General features: G+C 40.5%; 1 protein-coding gene across 1 annotated transcript in view; it reads left to right on the top strand.

The window, feature by feature from the left end:
- The first annotated feature begins 12,480 nt into the window (after nucleotides 1-12,480).
- TMEM154 (transmembrane protein 154) overlaps nucleotides 12,481-22,720 on the top strand; it is a 60,323-nt gene continuing 50,083 nt past the window's right edge. The window contains exons 1-2 of the mRNA XM_027866819.1: nucleotides 12,481-12,549; nucleotides 14,776-14,986. Of these exons, the coding sequence (XP_027722620.1) occupies nucleotides 12,481-12,549; nucleotides 14,776-14,986 (280 nt within the window). The remainder of the gene's footprint in view (nucleotides 12,550-14,775; nucleotides 14,987-22,720) is intronic.

Below are 22,720 nucleotides of genomic sequence, written 5' to 3'. Positions count from 1 at the left end.
AGAGAGAGACTGGGTAGGGGAACTTAAGGGTATAGAACATTGCATCTACTGTCAAACTTGATCATTGTATTGATTGGTTTTGCATGACTATCCTTTGTTACAAAAGTAGGTTCTTTATGTGTATGGCGGTGGCAAATGAAAAAATTGTTTTCTGTTAAAAAAAAACAACAACAAAAGGCACCAATAAAATCCCCCAAAACCAAGTATGAAGTTACCCATTATGTCAGATCCACTGGCATGAAGGCACTAGGACAGGACAAATATGAAATCCTGAGTCTTGGTACGGGAACTTAAGGGTATATATATATATATATATATAAAAGACCAGCCACAGAAAAAGCATTGACTCATGCAAAGATGAATGAATGTACTCTCTATTGATTCCATTCCTTATGTATTTATTTTTCATTCATTCAAAGAGAGTTATGCTTTGGCTCCAGGGGTGGGAGGGAGAGGTACCTGGGAGCCTGTTTCACAGAAAGATGTTTAACCTAGTTAACAAAGAGACCAAATAGACGCAGCTCTCTCATGGGAAGAAGAGTGCCAGGTCTGGAGTCAGAAAATCTGGTTTCATATTTTAGCACTGACTGCCTGTGTGACCTGAGGCAGGTCATTAAAGCTTCTTGAGCCTCAGTTTCCTTCTCTGTAAAATGAAGAGGTTGGGCTAGAAGATGATCTCTAAAGTATCTTCCAGCCCTCAGCCCTATTATATGGGGATAGTTAGCAGAATGTGATGTCAGTGAGTGATAGAGTAGTCAGATTCAGCTCCACCACTCACTACCTATGTAGCGCTGGCCAAGATATTTAACATACCCACATGAGATAAAATGTGAAAGTGCTTTGGAAAGGCTAAGGTACTATACAAGGGCATTTTTTTTTATTCCTTCACTTTTAAGCAGGATCAGATTTAAATGATCTGTAGCTGATGAGAAGTAATTCTGTTTTTATAGATCACTAGAGAAAGATTCTCTAGTCCCCCGGGACAGCCTGTCCGCATGTTTAATAACCTTCAGGTCATTCTCCCTTCTGTATAACCTAAATCCTTTGGGTTAGGATTTAAAACTTCTAGTATTGTTGTAAAGGATAAAAGGGGATTATGGATGTGAAAGGACTCATAGGAAGCGTTACCTAAATGCAAGGTAATGTTGTTAGTTCCCTTTCTCCAGTTCTCAGTGAAGATGGATAACAGCTGGTCACCACCCTGTGTATGCAAACCCTTCATCTACTTGAAGACTGTTATTAAGTTGTCTCTCTTGCCTTCTTTTTTTCAGTATTGAATAACCCTGCTTTCTTTCACCTTTCCTCAAAGACCTTATTGTCAAGCCCTTTAGTCGTCTCTCCTCTGAACCCTTTCCAAATTTGCAGCATAATCATCGTGCGAATGATATTCCTTTTAAATCCCGGTTCCCAGATCTGGACACTGTACCGTAAAAAGAGTCCAGCTGGTAATGAGCCTTGGGAAGATTACTTCATTGTACATAACAGCATATATCAATAACATATCCTAGTTTGCTATTTCCTTTCTAAGCAAAAGCGGTAGATTGCTGACTTTAGGCTGGACCACTCTGAGGCATCTATCGACCTATCCTTCTTTTTTATTATTTTTTTTTAAAACTTTCTTTTCTTTTTAAATTTTGAGTTCCAAATTCTCTCCTTCCCTCTTACCCCTCCCCCAGCCACTGAAAAAGCAAGCAAAATGATATCGATTATACATGTGAAGTTATGCAAAACATGTTTCCATATTAGCCATAATGAAAAAAGAAGTAAAAAATAAAGAAATCAACAAAGTTATACTTCAATTTGCACTTAGAGTTAATCAGTTCTCTTTTTGGAGGTGGAAAGAATTTTTCCATCCTGAGTCCTTTGGAATTGTCTCAGATTGTTGTCCTAATCAGAGTAGCCAGGTCTTTCATAGTTGATCATCATTACAGTCTTCTACTTCACACAGTGATCTCCTGGTTCATCTCACTTCATTCTGCATCATCAGATCTTACCATATTTTTTCTGAAATCACACTCCCCCCCATATCTTATAGCACAATAGTACTACATTACAATCATACACCACAACTTGTTCAGCCATTCCCCAATTGATAAACATCCCCTCAGTTTCTAATTCTTTACCACCACAAAAAGAGCTGCTATAAATGTTTTTGTACATACAGATCTTTTTCTTTTCCTTTGATCTCTTTGGGGTACAAACCTAGTAGTGGTATTGCTGAGGAAAAGGGTATGACCCAGGGGTGGGGGAACCTGTGGCCTCAAGACCACATGTGGCCCTCTAGGTCCTCAGGTGCAGCCCTTTGACTGAATATAAACTTCACAGAACAAATCCCCTTAATAAAAGGATTTGTTCTGTAAAACTTGGACTTGGTCAAAAGGCTATACCCAACGACCTAGAAGGCTGCAGGTTCCCCACTCCTGGGCAGTTTTATAGACCTTTGGGCATAGTTCCAAATTGCTCTCCAGAATGGTTAGACTAGTTCATAACTCCATCAATAGTTTGTTAGTGTCTTATTTTCCCTTAACCCCTCTAGCATTTGTCATTTCTGATAGGTGCAAGTTGTTCCAATTTGCATTTCTCTAATCAGTAGTGATTTGGAGCATTTTTTCATATGACTATAAATAGCTTTGATTTCTTTTCTGAAAATCCTTTGACCATTTATCAATTGGGGAATGGCTCTTATTTTTATAAATTTGACTCAGTTTCCTATTTATTTGAGAAGTGAGGCCTTTATCAGAGCAACTTGTTATAAAATTTTTTTTGTATTACTTCCTTTTCTATGACACTTTCTTCTATTTAAGTTCTGGTCTTTTCATCAGGAATGCTTAAAAGTCCTCTATTTAACTGAATATCCATTTTTCCCCCTGAAGGATTATACTCAGTTTAGCTGGGCAAGTTATTCTTGGTTGTCATCCTATCTCCTTTGCCTTCCAGAATATCCCATTCCATCCCATGCCCTCTGATACTTTAATATAGAAGCTCCTAAATTTTGTGTTATCCTGACTGTGACTCCACAGTATTTGAATTGCTTCTTTCTGAATGCTTGCAATATTTTCTCCTTGACCTGGAATTTGGTTATAATATTCCTAGGAGTTTTCATTTTGGGATCTATTTTGGGAGGTAATCAGTGGATTCTTTCAATTTCAATTTTACCCTCTGCATCAATGTTATCAGAGCAATTTTCCTTTATAACTTCTTGAAACATGATATCTAGTCTTTTTTTCTTTATCGTAGCTTTCAGGTGGTCCAATGATTCTAAAATGATCTCTCCTTGATCTGTTTTCCAAGTCTATTGTTTTTCTAGTGTTTCTTGATGTCTTATGGAGTCCACTTGCCCAATTCTAATTTTTTAGAATTGCTTATATCTTTCTTTATTCAGACATAGTCATAGTTCCTCTTGTATTTTTGCTTGCTTGTTTCTTCTGGTGTACTAGCTTGTATTTGTCCTTAATTATCATTCTGTTTCTGAGTAGTCAATGAGCATTAATGAAGCATTTACTTCTGGGAATATAATCTGGACAAAAAATAGTCTTTCCCTCAAGGAGCTTACATTTGAAAACGAGGAGGACAACACATAAAAGGAAACTGAAAAGTTAGAAGTGTGTGAAAAAAAGGTGTTGGGGGTGGGGGACTGGAGATGTGTGCGCAATGTGGGGAGAGGATGACAGAGAAAGTCTGAAAGGAATAAAGACATAGCTGACCTGGGAGTCCTCATTAATGTGGAGGTTCTGAGAGGACTCAGCCAATCAGAGGAACCAGTGAGAGAAGTACAAGGATAAAGTTAATTTCCAGAGTGAAGAGGTTTCTGTGGCACGATAGAGGAGACGTGGAGAGGAGGGATCACATCCTGGAGCGGAATAAATATTGTGGTTGTTATCATCATCATCATCAGCAAAGACTGCAATTTCCTCAGACCTGGACATTATGCCTCTCCTAATATAGCCTAGAATTACATTAGCATTTTTGGTTGTCATGTCAGAGTGTAGATACATATTAGATTTTCAGCCTCTTAAAATGCAGGGATATTTCTCAAATGAACTACCATCTGGCCATATTTTTCCTATTTTTTTACTTGCAAAGCTAGTTTTTTTTTAACTCAAGGGTAAACATTTACTTTGACCTTATTCAATTTTATCTCATGAATTTTAGTTCCAAGTTCTAACCTGTGGAGACCCTTTTGGATTTGGCTTCTGTGGTTCAACTTGTTATAAATTCCTCCCATTTTAGTGTCATTAGCAAAAACTTGACTTCTCATAATCTCATTAGAAAATGAACATTTTTTGCAAAGGCTGAAAAGAAGCAAAATTGCTTGAATTTTACAAGAAAACCCAAGCTCATCCAAAAAGACAAGAAAACTGAAGAAGAATTCCAATTAAAAAAGTCATGAAGAGATCCAAAGGAAGCAACACCAGAGAAAGAGATGACAAACCAATATCACAATTGCCCTAGAAACAATGCAAAAATCAAATACATAACAGACATACTCAAGGAATGAAATAAAAACAAATCATCATCAACATCAACAAACAATAAGAGAAGTTTAAGAGATAACTGGACCTAGCCAAATACAAATTTCCCACAAGGAATTAAAGGAAGAAAAATCTGCAGATGATGACAAAACTCAACAAAATATAAAATAACCTAGAGAATCTCAAAAGATCATACTTAAGTAAAAAACCAATAGCAAAATTAATAGAATGGAAAACAGAATGGAAGATAATGCAGTTGGAATGGGAAAACAATCCCCCCCAAATATGAAGGTAAAAACTGTGGGTTTGGAAGACAGGAGCAAGGACTGGAGGAATCTCAGAGTTATTGGTGACCCAGAAAATATTAAAGAGCTAAATAATCCATAGCTATATTTCAGGAAATTATATGAGAAAAAATTCCAGAACTATCAAAAACAAGCGAAATTGTACAAATAGAATCCTGAGTAAGAGAAACTCTCACCCTACTCCTTGGTGCATATCAGGACTTCAGGACTGAAGAAAGGCAAATGTAGCCTTGATTTTTTAAAAAGGGAAGAGAACAGGGCCTGAAAATTATAGGCTAATAAACTTGACTTCAGTTCCTGGAAATTCTAGAATGGATCATTAAAGAGATAGTTGGTGATGGGAACATATAGAAAAGGAAAGAGTGATTATGGAGAGCCAGCCTGGCTTCATTGAGAACAGGTCATGACAGACTAACCTTATTTCCTTTTATGATCAGAGAAATGCTGTAGATATAATTAACCTAGATTTTTTTTTTAGCAAAGCATTTATTAAAATATCTCATACTGTTCTTATGGAAAATATCTCATATAATTCTTATGTCTTTGTGACCCTGCATCTAAAGCTGTGGATTAAATGGTAATGCAATTAGATTCAAAACTGGTTGAATGGCTGTATCAATACAGTAATTAAGGGTACAATGTCAGTTTGGCAGGAGGTCTTTCACAGAGTGGTGCAAGGACCTGTGCTTGGCTCTGTGCTATTTAACATTTTGTATCCATAATTAAGGCACAGATAGCATGTTCATCCAAATTGTAGATAACATAAATTTGGAAAGGATGAATGACATATTAGATAAGAAAGTTAGGATCCCAAAAGATATTGACAGGGCATTGGGCAGAATCTAAGGAGATGAGTAGAGATAAATGTGAAGTCTTACGCTTGGATTTAAAAATTCAACTTCATGAGTATAGGATGTGGGAAGAATTATTGGAGAGAAGTTTATCTGAAAAAGATCTGGTGGGGGGCGCTCCTAGGAGACTGAAATCTCAGTATGAGATAGACATGGCAGCCAAAAAAGTTAACGGGATCCTTGGGGTGCATTAAGAAAGTATAAGTTTCCCGGAATAAGGAGATACCATTGTATTATGCTCTGGTTGGATCATATCTATAGTATTGTCAGTCAGTCAATAAACATTTATTAAGCACCTTAAGAACCTTCTGAACTTGTATTGGTCTGCTCAGCCACAGCTTGACTCCAACACAATGATGTCATTTTGGTCTTCTTCAAGAACAAAGGACATCAACCAATTAATCAAGTACTATGTGCTAGGTATTGTGCTAAGGGTTTACGAATACAAAGAAAGTTAAAAGACAGTCCCTGATCTTAGAGAGCTCGAAGTCTAATGGGGGAGACGACATGCAAACAATTATGTACAAACAAGATATAGTCAGATATATAATATATAGCACAGTGCTCTGTGTGTGTGTGTGTGTGTCTCCATACATATATTGTGATTGTCACCCCCCCCCCGCCTTTGGAATCACAGCTCCTTGAAAATAGTCATTTTTTTTCATTTAGCACAGTACCTGGCACAAAGGAGGTCATGGGCACTTAATAAGTACTTATTAATTGATTAGGGACCGACTGAGATGCTGTGCATAAAGTTCTATCTAAATATCATGTAGTACTATTATTTCAACTCTAAAACAGTCCACAAATGTTGGACATGGTCATATATAGTTAGTATGTCAAGGTTCCCTTACTCTGTAGTGTTTGACATCTGAATGCCTGAAGGTGTGTCCTGTAGTGCAGAGGGTTGTCATGGGGGTGGGGGTTCAGGAGAGGCTGTGTTCTCAGGAGAAGAAACTGACTCCTCCTCGGTTCAATACAAACTTCTTGAGCCTGTGGACTGTTTTACTTTTGTCTTTGTGACCCAAAACTAGGACAATTCCTGCCACAGAGTAGATGCTTAATAAATATCAGTTAGCCCATTTATTAAGCATTCATTTATTAAGCACATACTTTGTTCCAGGCACTTTGCTAATTGCTGGGGGGGTGGGGGGGAAGGCAAAAGACAGCCCCAGCTCTCAAGGATCTCAGTCTAATGGAGGACATGACAACATGGAAAAGACTATGCACAAACTGGAAGAATAGGAAATAACAAAGGGAAGGCACTTTTTAAGGGGTATCAGGACAGGCTTCTTGCAGAGGCTAGGATTTTGGCTGAGACTTGAAGGACGCTGGGGAACCAAGGGGTGGAGGTGAGGAAAGAGGGAGTCCAGACATGGGAAATAACCAGTAAAAACACCCAGAGTTGGCAGATGGAGTGTCTTACGTGAGGAATAGCAAGGAGGCCAGTGTCACTGTAAATGTAGGAAGGGGGCAAGGTTGTGAAGGGCTTTGAATGTCTAACGTATGATTTTCATATTTGATCCTGGAGGTAATAAGGTGCCACTGGAGTTGACTGAATAAGGGCATGACATAGTTAGACCTGTACTTTAGGAAGGTGAATCTGGTAGTTGAGTGGAGATTGGATTGGAATTCAGAGAGACTTGAGGCAGGAGATGTACCAGCAGGCTATGGCAATAGTCTAGGTGTGGGGGCCAACTAATAAAGCACTGGCCCTGGATTCAGGAGGACCTAAGTTCAAATCTGACCTCAGACACATAACACTTACTAGCTGTGTGACCCTGGGCAATTCACTTAACTCCCATTGTCCAACCGAAAAAACAAACAAAAAACAAAAACAAAAACAAAAATAGTCTAGGTATGAAGTAATGAGGGCCCGCACCCATGTGATGGCAAGGTCGAAGGAGAGAAAGGGGCTTAAGTGAGACATGTTATAAAAAACCAACAGGAATTGGCAACAGACTTGGATGTGGGGTGCCATAGTGAAGAAGAGCCAAAGGGTAAGAGGGGTGAAGAGCCAAAGATGACATCTAGGTTGTAAGCCTGGATGACTGGGAAGATGGTGGTATTCTGGACAGTAGTAGGAGAATTAAGAAGAGTTAAGAGTTTTGGGGAGGGAAGATAATGATTTTAATTTTGGACATGTTGAGTTGAAGATGTCTACTGGACATTCAGTTTAATATGTCCAGTAGGCATTTTGTGATGCAAGATTGGAGGTCAGGAGAGAGGTTAGGGCTGGCTAAGTAGATTTGGAAATCATCAGCACAGAAATGATAACTAAATCCATTGGAGTTGATGAGATTATGAAGAAGGAAGTAAAATATTACAAAGGGAGAAGAAAAGAGGGCCTCGGATAGAGCCCCGTGGGACTCCTACAGTTGTGACCTGGACAGAGAGCCAGCAAAGTAGATGAGGAGTGGTCAGATGGGTAGGAGGAGAACCAGGACAGACTACTGTTCAGTTCTGGACACCACCATTTAAGAAGGGATTTGATAAGCTGGTGAGCATCCAGAGGATCCAGAGGATAACCCCCAGGGAAGTGAAGGGCTCTGAGTTCATGTCAAATGAAGGTAACTTAAAGGAACTAGGGAATTTATTCTGGAGAGAAGTCTCAGGGGGGACACGGTAGCTGTCTTCAAGTATTTGGAGGGTTGTCATGAAGAAAATCAATTAGAATTATTCTGTTTGTCCCCTGAGGACAGGGCCAGGAACAATGCGTAAAAGTTCCAAAGAGTCAGATTTGGTTTTTATATTGGTAAAATAACAACAACAATGATGACAACAACAATAACAACAAACAACAAGTTCTGGACAGTTAGAGATCTATAAAAGTGGAATGGGCTGACTCAATAGGTGGTGAGTTCTCCCTCTCCCTAGAGGTTGTCACGAAGAGGCTGAATGACTATTTCTTGGATATGCTATAGTTAGGGTCCCCTTCCAGTATGGGGGGGGAACTAGATGGCCACTGAGGCCCCAAATAACTATAAATTCTGTGATTCTAATTGTCACCGAATTTCAAAACTACAATGACAAAAAAAAATCTTTAAAGCAACCAGAAGGAATCACTTAAGAAAAAAAAATTGATCAAGTACTCAAAAAGTTTTTCTGAAACAACAATAAATCAAAATAATAATTTAAAAATTACCCCCCCAAAATGAAACATGATAAATATATAACTAAAAAGTATGGACTGCAACCTAGAATCCATTTCTCAGCAAATTCTATTCCATTCTAATTTGAAAATAGGAGATCGTAGGTTTAGGGCTATAAGGGACCTTAGAAATCATCTGTTAAAAAAGAATCACCTATTTTTACAGATGAAGAAATTAAACTCAGAGAGGTTGAGTGACTTCCCCCTGGTCATGAAGTCAGTAGATGATAGAGCCAGGATTTGAACCCAAGACCTGTAACTCCAGACCTGTAGTCTTACCTGGTACCATTATACATCTCCTCTTCACTAAGTGTAAATGTAACCCAAGACTTTGCCCTGGGCCCCTCTTTTTCATTATTCTCTCCCTCCCTCCCTCTCTCCTTCCCTCTCTCTCTCTCTCTCTCTCTCTCTGTCTCTCTCTCTCTCTCTCTCTCAACTTCCATAAATTCAATGGTCACCTCCCTGAAGATGAATCCCAGATTTATATCTGGGCCTACTCTCTCTCTTGAACTTCAATCCCACATCAGACACTGCCTGTGGTAGATATAGCTACCCCCACCAATGTCGCATAGACATCTTATACTCAACCTGCCTAAAATGAAATCATGAAGTTGTAGTTCTACAGATGGAAGGTTCCTCAAAGACCATCTAATCCATCACTCTTTTTTTTTTTTTTTTTACAAATTATGAAATTGCTAGCTAAGCTAGGTGGAGCTAAGGAGAAAGGCCTAAACTTTTCCAACTCGAAAGGCAATAAAACCCTTCTAGCAGCTATCAGAGTACCTACTGCGGCTGGCCATGGGAGTGAGGGTTGAGAGAATTCTGATGGATTAACCCTTTCGTCCTAGTCTCTGATGTGGTTTATCGACTTCCTGGAACATGGCTTCGGTCACTTGGGCTAGGCGCCGGCCCAGTTAGCTGGTTTGCCGTTCTTGATCTATTCTGCCATAGGTTGCCGTTGCTTTGTCCACATTGTGGACAAAAACCCTTTGTGACCTTGAGGCAATGTGACCCTCAGCCCATGACACTTTTTATTCATAGCAAAACAAAAGTTCATTAGGAAAAGTATGGAGTAAAATTAAGTAACAACAGGCATAGATAGCACAGACTGCATAAAGGCATCATCTCTTCCCTAAGGTTAAGGTTGCCTCAGGAGGAGGAGAGAAGTGGTTAGCTCAGCTTCCTCTTACACATTTTTCTCTCCCCTCACTTTTAGATTTTTATCATTTAAATGTAACTTCCATTTTATTTTTTCAATTAATGAGCATTAATTTTATCTTCTTCCTGCCTCCCTTTCCCACTGGGGAAAAAAAAGGAAAGAAAAAGAAACCTCTTGTAACAAAATGTATAGTCAAGCAAAGCAAATTCCAATGTTGTTGTGGTTGTTCGGTCATTCAGCCATGTCGGACTCTTCAAGACTTTTCTTGGCAAAGATATTGGAGTAATCTGCCATTTCCATCTCTAGTGATGAGCAATTGAGGCAAATAGGGGTTAAATTACTTAATCAGAGTCACACAGCTACTAAGTATCAGAGTCTGAATTTGAACTCAGATCTTTCTAACTCCAGGCCTGGTGTTTTATCCATTGAAACACTTAGCTGCCTTAAATTCCAGTGTACATGTCCACAAATATATGATTTATTCTGAAACTTCCACCACTCTGAACCCTTGACACTTGTCCGGATGGTCCTGGAGCAGTAGCAGTATCATTTAGGTGGGCAAAGAAGCAGCAAAGCCAGAGTATGAGGCCATTGCACTGTGGTCCTTTATCATGGGGAGGGTACATTGTGATGTCTGCACCTATTCTCTTCAAGGGCCTTACTGCTTTGGGTCCAACCACTGATTTTTTGTTTGTTTGTTTGTTTGTTTTGTTTTTTGGTTCCAAAAAGAGCGGAGAGGATTTCCTCACTCCCAGGCTTACAGCCTGGATATTGCCACCCATCGATGCCTCTTAGGGCACCATGATCACCACCTTCGATTGTTTGTTAGTCTTCCTTCTTGAAGATGAAAACAGCATCTTCAAAAGCTCACTGCATTTCCTAAGCATTCCCCCTCTGGGAGAGAGCCTGGGTAGGCAACTGTCCAACTCTTCGCCTCGGAGCTGGAAACTTTGAGACCAGAACGCCATTTATCCCTAAGGCTTTCTCATTCTTTGTGGCTTTGGAGGAGGCCCTGACTTCCTCCCATGAGCAGATCAGGATTGAATCTGAAAATAGGGGGTCATTTCATGAAATTAATGGCTAGTAAAAATGGAACAAACAGCCCAGAATAGCCCAGTCTCTCTGTGAGTTTCACTGCAGCTGAGAGATCACTGAGGTGCTATAATTTTCTGATCAATAGCAGTAATTTTCTTCACTTTAAGATAAGCTTAATCACACTAAGGGCCTTCTAGTGCATGCGGTCAAAAGAAAATGACTTTGCTACACAGGATTTCCCAGCTGGCTTAGTTCATTTTGTACATTTCTAATTGATTTATTGTCGCTGTGTCATCTAGCATTTGATACCAGCAATCATCATATATATACTACATGGTTGGAAATGTCTGCCCAGTGCCTGGCTGTGCTGATAATAGCGAAACAGAAGGAATCCCAAATCCAGGTTCTAGCCTCCTGGGTAAGAAATTTCACAGGGGGGCCGGGGGGGGGGGAAGGGGTGTGAAACTTGGTTTTTTCATTTGAGAAAATAGAATAATAATGCTCAACCATTTGGAAAAATCCAGAAAGATCATAAGGTGCTTGGCCTTTTCCCTTGCATAAAAATTTCCCCGTTGTGGAAATGTGGAAAAGGACAGAAATAATTGGAAATTAAATATAGAGCTGATGGGTGTTTGAGCAAGAGAGCTAGTGTCTGTAAGCCCTCTACTTGAGAAAGGTTTGACAGAGAGTTCTCACCCTGAATATCTTTTCTCCAAACAGCTATTCTGTTGTTACTTACCCATTTATTTTTTGCTGTTTTTTTTTTTTTTTTTGGTAAGGCAATCAGGATTAAGTGACTTGCCCAGGGTCACACAGCTAGTACATGTCAAGTGTTTGGTCTGAGGCTGGATTTGAACTCAGGTCCTCCTGACTTCAGGGTGGGTGCTCTATCCACTTCGCCACCTAGCTGCTCCGCTGGATTTTTTTTTTTTTGAAACTGCCACATTATGCAAACGTGTATTTTATCAAGGAATAGTGTTGGATTTGACTGCCAGGTCAAAACATTAACATGCATGTTGTAAATCCATTAACAAACTGTTCATTCCATGACTCACCAACCTATTTCTTGGGGATGAGCATTGTGATGAACAGTGACTAATGCAGCAGTGAGCTAAGAAAAATAAATAGATGTGACTAGAATCAAAGAATAACAGGTAGGGCTCTGATTTACACCAAGCAGAGTACTAGAAAATGCTGTCAACATGTAATCTAGGATGAATTTAATGAGAATTTATTCATCACCTACTATGTGTTAGGCATCGTGTTAAGGATAGGAAGAAATGTTATTTGTCCTTGGGTAGTTTATATTCTTAGGGGGTAGGGAGGGAACCAACATGTACATAAATAATTAAATATAAAATAAATGTGAAGTAATTTCAAGTGGAGGTTGGGGGAGAACGGAACACCAAGAACTGGGAAATCAAGAAGGGCTCCTTATAAAAGGTGGCACCTGAGTTGGAATTCTAAGAGGTCGGTAGAAGGGAGAGTACCTCAGGCATGAGTGAAAATGCCCTTGAAGGGGCATGGAGGCTGGAGGGGAAGTGTCATTGATGGAGCAGAGGAGCCAGTTGGACAGGTATGTGGTTGGAAGGCAGAATAAGAAGGATCGAGGGTTAGAATGGTACATGTGAAGGCCATTCAGTCTTTCTCTTCTTATTTCTCTGTCTGCTGGTCCCTCACAATAAACATTTTTGAGCAAATGCATTGATAGATCTTAAAACTGAAGGAACTTTTGGAAAAATGAAGAAACCGAACACTCTATCTTCACTTTCCCAGCCCTTGCCTCTACCTCCTGCCCCAAACTCAGGTAAGTGCCTATGAAATATAATTCCAGCCTCAAAGCCCATTGATGTGAGACTTTTTCCTTATCGGTAGAGATCGATGCCCCTCACCTGTGTGAGTCCTTTCCAGGTTCTTTGAACCCTTTTGGGTGCTTCTAGCTTCCAACTTTGAGAGGGAAGATGGTCGATATCAACTCCACTTAGGATGCTGAAGGAAAAGACTCTGGGAAGAAGCCAACATGAGAAAAGCTGAGGGTCTCCATCATGTTTCTATCCCCAGCTTGCTACACTAGAGACTTGGGGGTAATTCCCCTTGGATGAGATCTGGACTCTTTCCCTTTGCTAGGTGAGTTACCTCACTCCCAACGGGAGAGACTTTTCACTGCATTGTCTGTTATATATCCTCCTGTGTATACTTTTTCTGATTTCTGTTTTGCTATTGAATTGGTTAAGTTGGTTTCTTTGATAATTGCTATTTGTGTTCATTATGGAATTGGTATTTGGTGGGAAAAGGTTGAGCCTTGGATATAAAGCTTCCTCCTTCCTCCTAAACTAATGAAACAATGATCAGAAGTTAATTTGAACTTGAAAATCACATCCTTTAGATTGATAATATTTAAGGAAACAGATAGATAAAATTCTATTTGGAAGAAAGTGGGGCCAGCCTCCGGTCCTAATTTACTTTGTTCAAGTCATTTTTCAGTTGTGTCTGACTCTCTGTGATCCCTTTTGAGGTTTTCTTGGCAGATATACTGAAGTGGTTTGCCATTTCCTTCTCCAGATTATTTTATAGATGAAGAAACTGAGGCAAACAGGGTCAAGTGACTTGCCCAGGGTCACCCAGCTAGTAAGTGTCTCAGGCTAGATTTGAACTCAGGGAGATGAGTGTTCTTGACTCCAGGTCCGACACTCTACTCCCTTTACCATCTACTGCCCCTTCCCCCCAATTTACTACATAATTCCTATTAAAATCTCCTTTGGAGAAAAGTGGAGGGAGAAGAGGCTTAGAAATGTCTATTCTTCTTCACTTTGAGCCACACAACGACATTCCCGCTCTACATATGGGGGACATCTGCCACACAGGTTAAATTGATTGGGGTTTACAACCTAGTCCTGTTCGGAGATTGAGAGGGTTTGAAGGGTTTGAGAAATATACTCTCAGCTAGGATGGAAGAAAGGAGAACACTGAATTCCTCCCCTCCTACCCCAACCCTCCATTAATTTTTGAGGTATTATTTTCTTCTTGGGAAAAAAAATGTCAGTGTGAGCCAGTAGGAGTTTCTGTGTGGTATACTCTCTGGAGAGGTACCCAAGGGCCAACAACAATACATCAGCCCCATAAGATTATAGACACAGAACTGGAAGGGACTTTAAAGTCCATCTGGTCCAGCCACTTCATTTTAGAGATGGAGAAACTGAGGCTGAGGGCTGTTAATTCACTTGTCCAAGGTCACACAGGCTAATGCATTGGATAGAGTGAGGGGCCTGGAGTCAGGAAGACTCATCTTTCTGAGTTCGAATCTGGCCTCAGACATTTATTAGCTGCGTGACCCTGGGCAAGTCACTTAACCCTGTTTGCCTCAGTTTCCTCATCTATAAAATGATCTAGAGAAGGAAATGGCAAACTACTCCAGTATCTCTGCCAAGAAAACCCCAAACGGGGTTGCAAAGCGCTGACCTGACTGAAATGACTGAACAACAACACACTTCGGGGGGGAGCAATGTTGCAAATGCTTTTTAACATCGCTGTTGTTCCAGATGTGTGTTGCCTATCTATGCCTTTGGTGAAGGGTGGGTTCAGGAATCCTGGGACAACAGCCCTGGGATGGTTGAGGTCAAGAAGGTAGCATGAGCTTGGTTTAAGGTGCCTGGGACTAACCTCTGTAACTGACCTCAAAGCCTAAGGACGAGTGTAGAGGAGAAACTTTTCGGAGAAACCTTTCAGGGGTGAGCTGTGCTCACCGAATCCCTCTTGCTTGAATAGCAAGCTTCTCTTTTGCAATCCTTTGCTGGTCTGACAGGCTCCTACAGAATTACATCACTTCCTAAAAACCCTCAAAACACATCTCCTTCAGAAAGTGAGCGCTGACAAAAAAGCAGCAGGAAACAGGAAACGTTCCGGCTCCTGTGAGGTTGGAGCCCCAGACAGCATCATGCCTGAGAGGGGCCAAGGTAACTCTAGAACTCCCGGCTTCCTCCTCATCTTCTCCCTGCTGCTTGGAAAGCTCTTGGGTGAGTTCCCTGGTGCCTTGTGAGGGTGGTTGTTTGGGAGGCGAGGGAGGCAAGCTGGGTGCCTAAGGCTACAGAACTCTGCTGGGAGGGAGGGCGAACAACACCCAGCAAACCTGAGCCTCTCTGTGGACTTAGGAGGGAGGAGGAGAGGGCAGGAGGGCAGGCTCAAGCTGGCTTGTCGTGTAGGCACCCTCTCTTTCTCCTTTGCGCCTTTCTGCGGGCTGATCATGTTCTTCTCTGGCAGGGTATCTGACCCTCCTGGAACAATTTCCACTCTTGAATGGCTGGGCCCCTATAATTTACCCACACTTAATGGGGACATTAAGAAACCTGTAAACCCTGGAGAAACTCGGGGGAGGAAGTGGGGCAGCGGGCTGAAACAGACTAGGAGCAAGTTGACTTTTAAAGTGAAGGGGCCTGAGACCCCACAATGGGAAAGACGTGGTTTGTAAGATGTCTGTGAAGTGAACCAAGGAGAAGACTGGCGTTTGTGTTGACTTATCAATAGGGAGGTGATTAGTGTGGGAAAAGGGGATGGAATCCACACTAAAGGGAAGGTGCTTTCTATTTCCTTGTCTGGTAACTTTTTAGAGGGGTTCATTTGCATCCCCCCTTAATAAATGTTTGTTGGACTTTTTATAGTGGCAGGAATTATATTTACATTGAGGATTTTCTCACAAAAGTTAGAACACACAGATAATTTAGACTAGCATTTTCCATCTTCCTTTTCTCTCTCCGTCTCTCTTCTCTCTCTTTGTCTTTTCTCTCTGTCTCTCCTCCTCCTCCTCTTCCCCCTCTTCCTCCTCTTCCTCCTCCTCCTTCTTCTTCTTTTTCTTCTTTCCTTCTTCTTCTTCTTCTTCTTCTTCTTCTTTTCTCTCTCTCTCTCCTCCAGATAAATACATAGATATATACTATATATACATACAAATATAGATGTGTTTGTGCATATGTATATGTGTGTAATCCCTAAAAGTTTCCATCCACCACTGACAAATGTTTGTTTGTAAAAACAAAAAACCTTTTTTGTGGCTAAAAGGTTCCAGGAAGGCCAGAATATCACATTTCAACATTCCATGTAAGGAGTGGCAATTGATTTGTGTCCTTGACAGTTACCATGGGAAGCAGGATTGATCACAATTGCCTCCTCTGTAGACTATTTGCTGCACCTGCCCTTGAGTAAATAAAAACAAATCTCTTGGTTACCAACTGCCAACATCTGACCCAGGGCAGTCTATGTGTGGAAAAAAGTGTTCTTATCCTGTAGGGATCCTAGAATTTTACAACTGGAAGGTATAATGGAACTCATCTGGTGAGGCAGTTTATTGCTGGGAAAGAGTGCTGGGTCTGGAGTCAGAGAATCTAAATTAAGCTCCTGACTGACAATTACTAACTGTGTGACCTTGTGTAAATCGCTTAACATCTCTGGGCCTCAGTTTCCTCACCGGTAAAATAAAAGGGGTTGGCTTAGATGACTTCTGAGTTCTCTTGGAGCTCTAAATCTACAATCACATTCAAACTCCACATTTTACAGATGAAGAAACAGGCTCAGTGAGAAGAACTGATTTGTACAGGTAGTAAGAATCTTGTTTCCTCTTGGGCTTAACCCACTACACATCCACCACATGTCTTTTTTAGATACACAGGGTCAGGAAATACTGACCAAAAGATAATTACAGCAAATTCTAAATTATGACAGAGATCCTTGTGTCTCTTTCTTTCATTGGTTGCCCTGCTTTGGGGCATGTTCCAACTCATGTGCAACTCTACCAGAGGGTGGAAGGGAAGGAGAGGAAGTGAGACTTAGACCAGCTATCCCATTGGTTCCTCCATAGCAATGCTGTTATTATAAAGGTTTGGTAAGAAGTTGAGGCTAGTAATTGAAATGAGTTTGAAGAATAATCTATGGATTTTGTTCCTTGCATCAGAGTTGTGGAAAGGAATTTACATATCATCTAATCTACCCTTTAAATTTTGCAAATGAGGAAAGTGAGGCCCAATGGGGATTAGTGACTTGACAAAGATAACAGCTTAGTGTGGGGTCTAGAGTGAGGTCTCCAGGTCCAAAAGGCGAAGGTCTCCCACTGCATCTGGGGCCATCTCCAGTTGTCCTGATCTGTATCTTGCCACTGGACTAAAATTGCTCTGGGGGAAGAGAGTGAAACTGATGACTCTGCATAGCCCCATCTCACTTGAATCCAATTCACTTGCAAGTCATGACAATACTTTCCTGATGCCATGGTCCTTTTTGAGAGTGAAGGACAAACAATAACAATCTTTCTCTACACCATCTGTAACATTTGGATACAAAAATTTCTACTAAGATTTATCTAACCCATTGACTTCCTGAACCAAAGACTGATGCCTTTCTGGACCAGAGTAGGAAGTATAGAATACTGGGCCTCATGGAGTGTGGTACTTGGAATCAGGAAGTCTTGGGTTCAGATCCCACCTCTGACAATTATTAGCTGTGTAACCATAGGCAAGTCACCTAACCCCTCTAAGCCTCAGGTTACACTGACATTTCCCAAGTTATAGAGGAATGTGACCTGCATCACACATTCTTTTTTTTAATATTATTTTTTCTAATTATATGTAAAAATAATTTTAAACATTCATTTTTTAAAAATTGAGTTCCAAATTCTCTCCCTCTTTTCCTCCCCTACCCCTCCCTGAGATGACAAGCAATTTGATGTAGGCTATACATGTGCAGTCATGCAAAACATATTTCCATCTGAGTCATGTTGTGAAAGAAAAAACAGACCAAAAAAAACTCCCAAGAAAAATAAAGAAAGTAAAAAAAGTATGCTTTGATATATATTCAGACTGCATTAGTTCTTTCTCTAGAGAGGGATAGCATTTTTCATCATAAGTCCTTTGGAATTATCTTGGATCATGGTATTGCTGAGAATAGCTAAGCCATTCACAGTTGATCATTATTAGAATATTGCTGTTATTATGTACAATGTTCTCCTGGTTCTGCTCACTTCACTTTGTATCACTTCATGTAATCTAATTAGGTTTTCCTGAAAGCGTCCTACTCATTATTTCTTATAGCATAGTAATACTCCATCATAATCCTATACTTTGACTTGTTAAGCCATTTCCCAACTGATGGGCATCCCCTCAATTTCCAATTCTTTGCCACCACAAAAAGAACTGCTATAATTATCTTTGTACATATAAGTACTTTCCCTTTTTAAAAAATCTCTCTGGGATACAGATCTAGTAGTGGTATTGCTGGCTCAAAGAGTATGCACAGTTTGATTGTCCTTTGGGCATAGTACCAAATTGCTTTCCAGACCAGTGCTTTAGTGTCTCAATTTTCCCACATCCCTTCCAAAATTTGTCATTTTCCTCTTCTGTCACATTAGCTAACATGATAGGTGTGAGGTAGTACCTCAGAGTCATTTTAATTTGCATTTCTCTAATCAGTAGTGATTTAGAGCATTTTTTTCATATGATCAGAGATAGCTTTGATTTCTTCTTCTGAAAGTACCTGTTCATATCCTTTGACCATTTATTACTTGGGGAATGACCTCTTATTTTTTATAAATTTGACTGAGTTCTCTATATACCTGAGAAATGAGACCTTTATCAGAGAAACTTGGTGTAAGTTCCCCCCCCCCCACCAGTTTTGTAGGATTCTGGTTTTGAATTCACTCTGCTATCTGCTCGTTTTGTGGGTGAGCTCACCCCATTCACATTCACAGTTATGATTACTGTGTATTTTCTTCCATACTATTTTTTCCCTTTTTTCCCTTCTCTCTCCTTTCATGCTGTCTCTTCTCAAAAGTGTTTTGCTTCTGGCCACTGCTTCCCCAAATCTGCCTTTCTCCCCTCTCCCCTCCCACTTCTCTTATCTCCATCCCCTTCTACTTCCCTCCATGGTAAGATAGACTTCTATACCCAACTGAATGTGTATGTCATTCCCTTTTTCAGTCAATTATGATGAAAGTAAGGTTCAAGCATTGCACTCCCCCCATCTTCCTCTTTACTGTCAAAGCTCTTTCATGTCTCTTTCATGTGAGAAAATTTACTCCATCCTACCTCTCCCTTTCTCCTTCTCCCAGTGCATTCCTCTTTCTTACTCCTTAATTTTATTTTTTTAGCTATCGTTCCATCATAGTCAACTTATACCCATGCCCTCTGTCTATGTATACGCCTTCTAACTGTCCTAATAATGATAAAATTCATTGGAGTTAAGAGTATCAACTTCCCATGTAATCAAATTTTCTATTCAGCTCTGGTCTTCTCATCAGAGATGTTTGAAAGTCCTCTATTTCATTGAATACCCATTTTTTCCCTTGAAGGATTATATTCAGTTTTGCTGAGTAGGTGACTCTTGGTTGTAATCCTAGCTTCTTTGCCTTCAGGATTATCATATTCTACACCCTCTGATCCTTTAACAAAGAAGCTGCTAAACCTGTGTAATTCTGACTGTGGCTCCATGATATTTTAATTGTTTCTGGCGGCTTGCAATATTTTTTCCTTGACCTGAGAGCTCTGTAATTTGTTTACAATATTCCTGGGAGTTCTCATTTTGGGATCTCTTTTAGGAGGTGATTGGTGAATTCTTTTGATTTCTATTTTACCCTTTGATTCTAGGATATCAGTGCACTTTTCCTTGATAATTTCCTGAAATATTATAGGTAGGCTCTTTTTTTGATAATAGCTTTCAGATAGTCCAATGATTCTTAAATTATCTCTCCTGGATCTATTTTCCAGATTAGTTGTTTTTCCAATGAGATATTTCACACTTTCTTCTTTTATTCATTATTTTAATTTTGTTTTATTGTTTTATTTGTTCTGTGAAGTTTGGATTCAGTCAAAGGGCCACAGTTGAGGACCTAGAGGGCCACATGCAACCTCAAGGCTGCGGGTTCCTAATGCCTGCCCCATTCTGTTTTTTAAGGTGTTATTTTCTTTAGCATATTTTTCTTTAGTATATTTTAGTATGTTTTTAATATATATGTCTAACTCTCACAATCTAAAGGCAATTTTACCAAGTTGTTGACTCTTTTTTCATGATTTTCTTGCCATTGCTCTCATTTCTTTCCCCAATTATTTCTCTCTCTCTCTTATTTGATTTTTAAAATCCTTTTTGAGCTCTTCTGGGAATTCTTTTGGGTTTGAGACCAATTCACATTTTTCTTTGAGGCTTTGCAAGTATCTGTTTTGACATTGTTATCTTCTTCTGAGTTTGTGTTTTGATCTTCCCTGTCACCATAGTAACTTTCCATAGTCAAGTTCTTTTTTTGTTGTTTGCTCAATTTTCCAGTCTATTTCTTGACTTTTAACTTTATGTTAAAGTTGGGCTCTGCTCCCAGGGTGGAGGAGGCACTATCCCAAGCTTCAACTTTTTCATGCCACTGTTTTCAGAGCTACTTCTGGGGGTTGGCAAATTTTAAATTCTTCCAAGGTTGTATGATCTAAGGAGATATGTGATCACTGCACTCCTTAGTTGCGCTCTGATCTGTAAGTGACTGGAAGCACTTTTTTCCGCCCTGGAACTGTGACCAGGGTCCCTGCTCATGCTAGTGCTCTTCCTCACCCTGGGACTGTGAACTGGAACCTAATATGGACACACAGGGCCGGCAAAGGGTCCCCTGTAATCTCTTTCTGACCAATTATCCACTCCTTTGAATGTCTGTGGGCTGAGATCTCTAAGAGCCACCACTGCCACTACTGCCACTACAGATTCAGTCACCCCCAAGGCCTGCTGCCAGCTTGCCAGGGCACAACCTGAGCTGGACTAGGGCTCCACTCCCTCCCCAGCGAGACAGACCTTTTTTTTTTGCTGACCTTCCAAGTTATCTTGGGCTCACCTCATCCTTTTGTTGCTTCTGCCACTTCAGAATTCATTTAAGTTATATTAAAGTTGTTTGGAGGGGAATTTGGGAGAGCTCAGGTGTGTCCCTGGCTTCACTCTGCTATTTTGGCTCCACCTCTCTTGTGCATCACCTGTCCTTGACGTATTGTCTTTTGGTACCATCCTAGCCTCCATAAAAGAACCCCAAATCTACATATTTGCCAATACTTGATTTCTTTTCTTGATCCCCTGAGAAATTCTAGAGATGCCCACTCTGCTTATTTAGATGACCTTCTCACTGTAGTCTGATGTCAGAATCACCACCATTTGGGACATGAGGCTGATAATCAAAGATCTTGTGAGTAAGCTGAAAACGTGGAGCTTTGCTGTCCCACTTTGGTGAGTTTTGCACTTCTAGACCTGGATACTGCCATCCTTTAAACCAGGGGGTTCTTAATTTAGGGCTCATAAAATTGGTTTTTTAAAAAATGTTTTGATAAAAAATCCTTTGTAATTCTGTATTTTCTTTTATGAGTTTAAAATATGATTCTGAGAAGAGGTCCATAGACTTCACTGGATTGTCAAAGGGGTCCGTGACACAGATGAGGTTAAGAAGAGAGGTCTAGAAGGCATTTCTTCTCTCTCAGTGACTTTTAGCTGGTTTTGCACCAGATTTTTTTCTGCTACTTAGGGGAAAATGGCAAATTCCCCCCAAAGCTCACAGCTCTCCACTCACAAGCCATGAGTTGACTGTGTAAATCTGGCTGGGCACTAATCACCTAACAATTCAGGCGTTTCCTCCTCCAGGTGGACCACACCCTGTCCTTCCCTCCCTTGGAGAATGAAGGACAAACAGCAAAAACCTCTAACCCAACTCCAGCTAGGTGGTGCAATGTTAAGAGTGCTGGACTTGGAGTCAGGAAGAACTGAGTTCTAATCCTGCCTCAGATGCTTACTTGTGGTGTGACCCTGGGCACTCATTTAATCTCTCTGTGCCTCAATTTTCCCATCTGTAAAATGGAGGAGGGAGGTTGGACTCTATGTCCTCTAAGACCTCTTCAAGCTCTAAATCTATGATCCTATAAATCTCTTGCATGGAATGCTGGTTGAGGAGGTTTGGCTAAGCACCAGATCATTCTTCATGAAAAGGACTTCAATAGGATACTTGGGTTGGCTCTAGGGTTGTCTACCTTAAGATTTAAGTTTACAGTGAGATACGTTTGGATTGATCACAGGCATCTTAGATTGAATCAGGCACACAGTGCTGATCTTCAACAGATTTGCGCCTTCGGAGCAGAGAGTACACTCTCTTTTTGGAATTCTAATGACTGATGAGCTGCCTTGGAGCTGATTGAAGCCACAACATCAGAGCTGCCCTTTTTCATTGACCCTCTGGCCTCTTCTGAGCCGTCTATCTGCTTATGAGGTTCTGAGACTTGACTCATGGTGACTCACTAGAAAATGCTGGTTTTGATTCATGTTTTTTTCCCCTTACTTCTTAAAGCCAGATCCAGGTTAGACCTACAGGGCCCATTAATTCTAGTGACAGAACTTCTAGACAAAATTTCCCAAGGTGGAGTTAAACCCAGACTGGCCTCTCATGACGTGGCTGCTATTCTGCCCAGTCATGCTCCTGTCTGTCAGTTCATGTCAGCAACCAGGAATAGATTCTGGTTTAAAGGGAGCTCCCAGGTACAGCTGTCATTACTAACATATGAATAGCATGGCCTTATTGGTAATAGAAGGCTTTTATGGGGAGGGGTGGCAAGTGGTGGAGATTTTGTGATACTTGTTGTGTGAGAGTGCCAAGTCATTTAATAAAGAAGGTTTACCGGGTTTAGAGGTGGATGTTCAAGAATATAGGGCTAAGTTCCCTCATGTGTAAAATGTGGGGCTAGATAATCATTCAAGTCTTTTACAACTCC

This window comes from Vombatus ursinus, unplaced genomic scaffold (genome assembly GCF_900497805.2).
Source record: "Vombatus ursinus unplaced genomic scaffold, bare-nosed wombat genome assembly UNPS02014784.1, whole genome shotgun sequence".
NCBI classification, from domain to species: domain Eukaryota; kingdom Metazoa; phylum Chordata; class Mammalia; order Diprotodontia; family Vombatidae; genus Vombatus; species Vombatus ursinus.
This window is presented reverse-complemented; position numbering and strand designations above follow the sequence as displayed.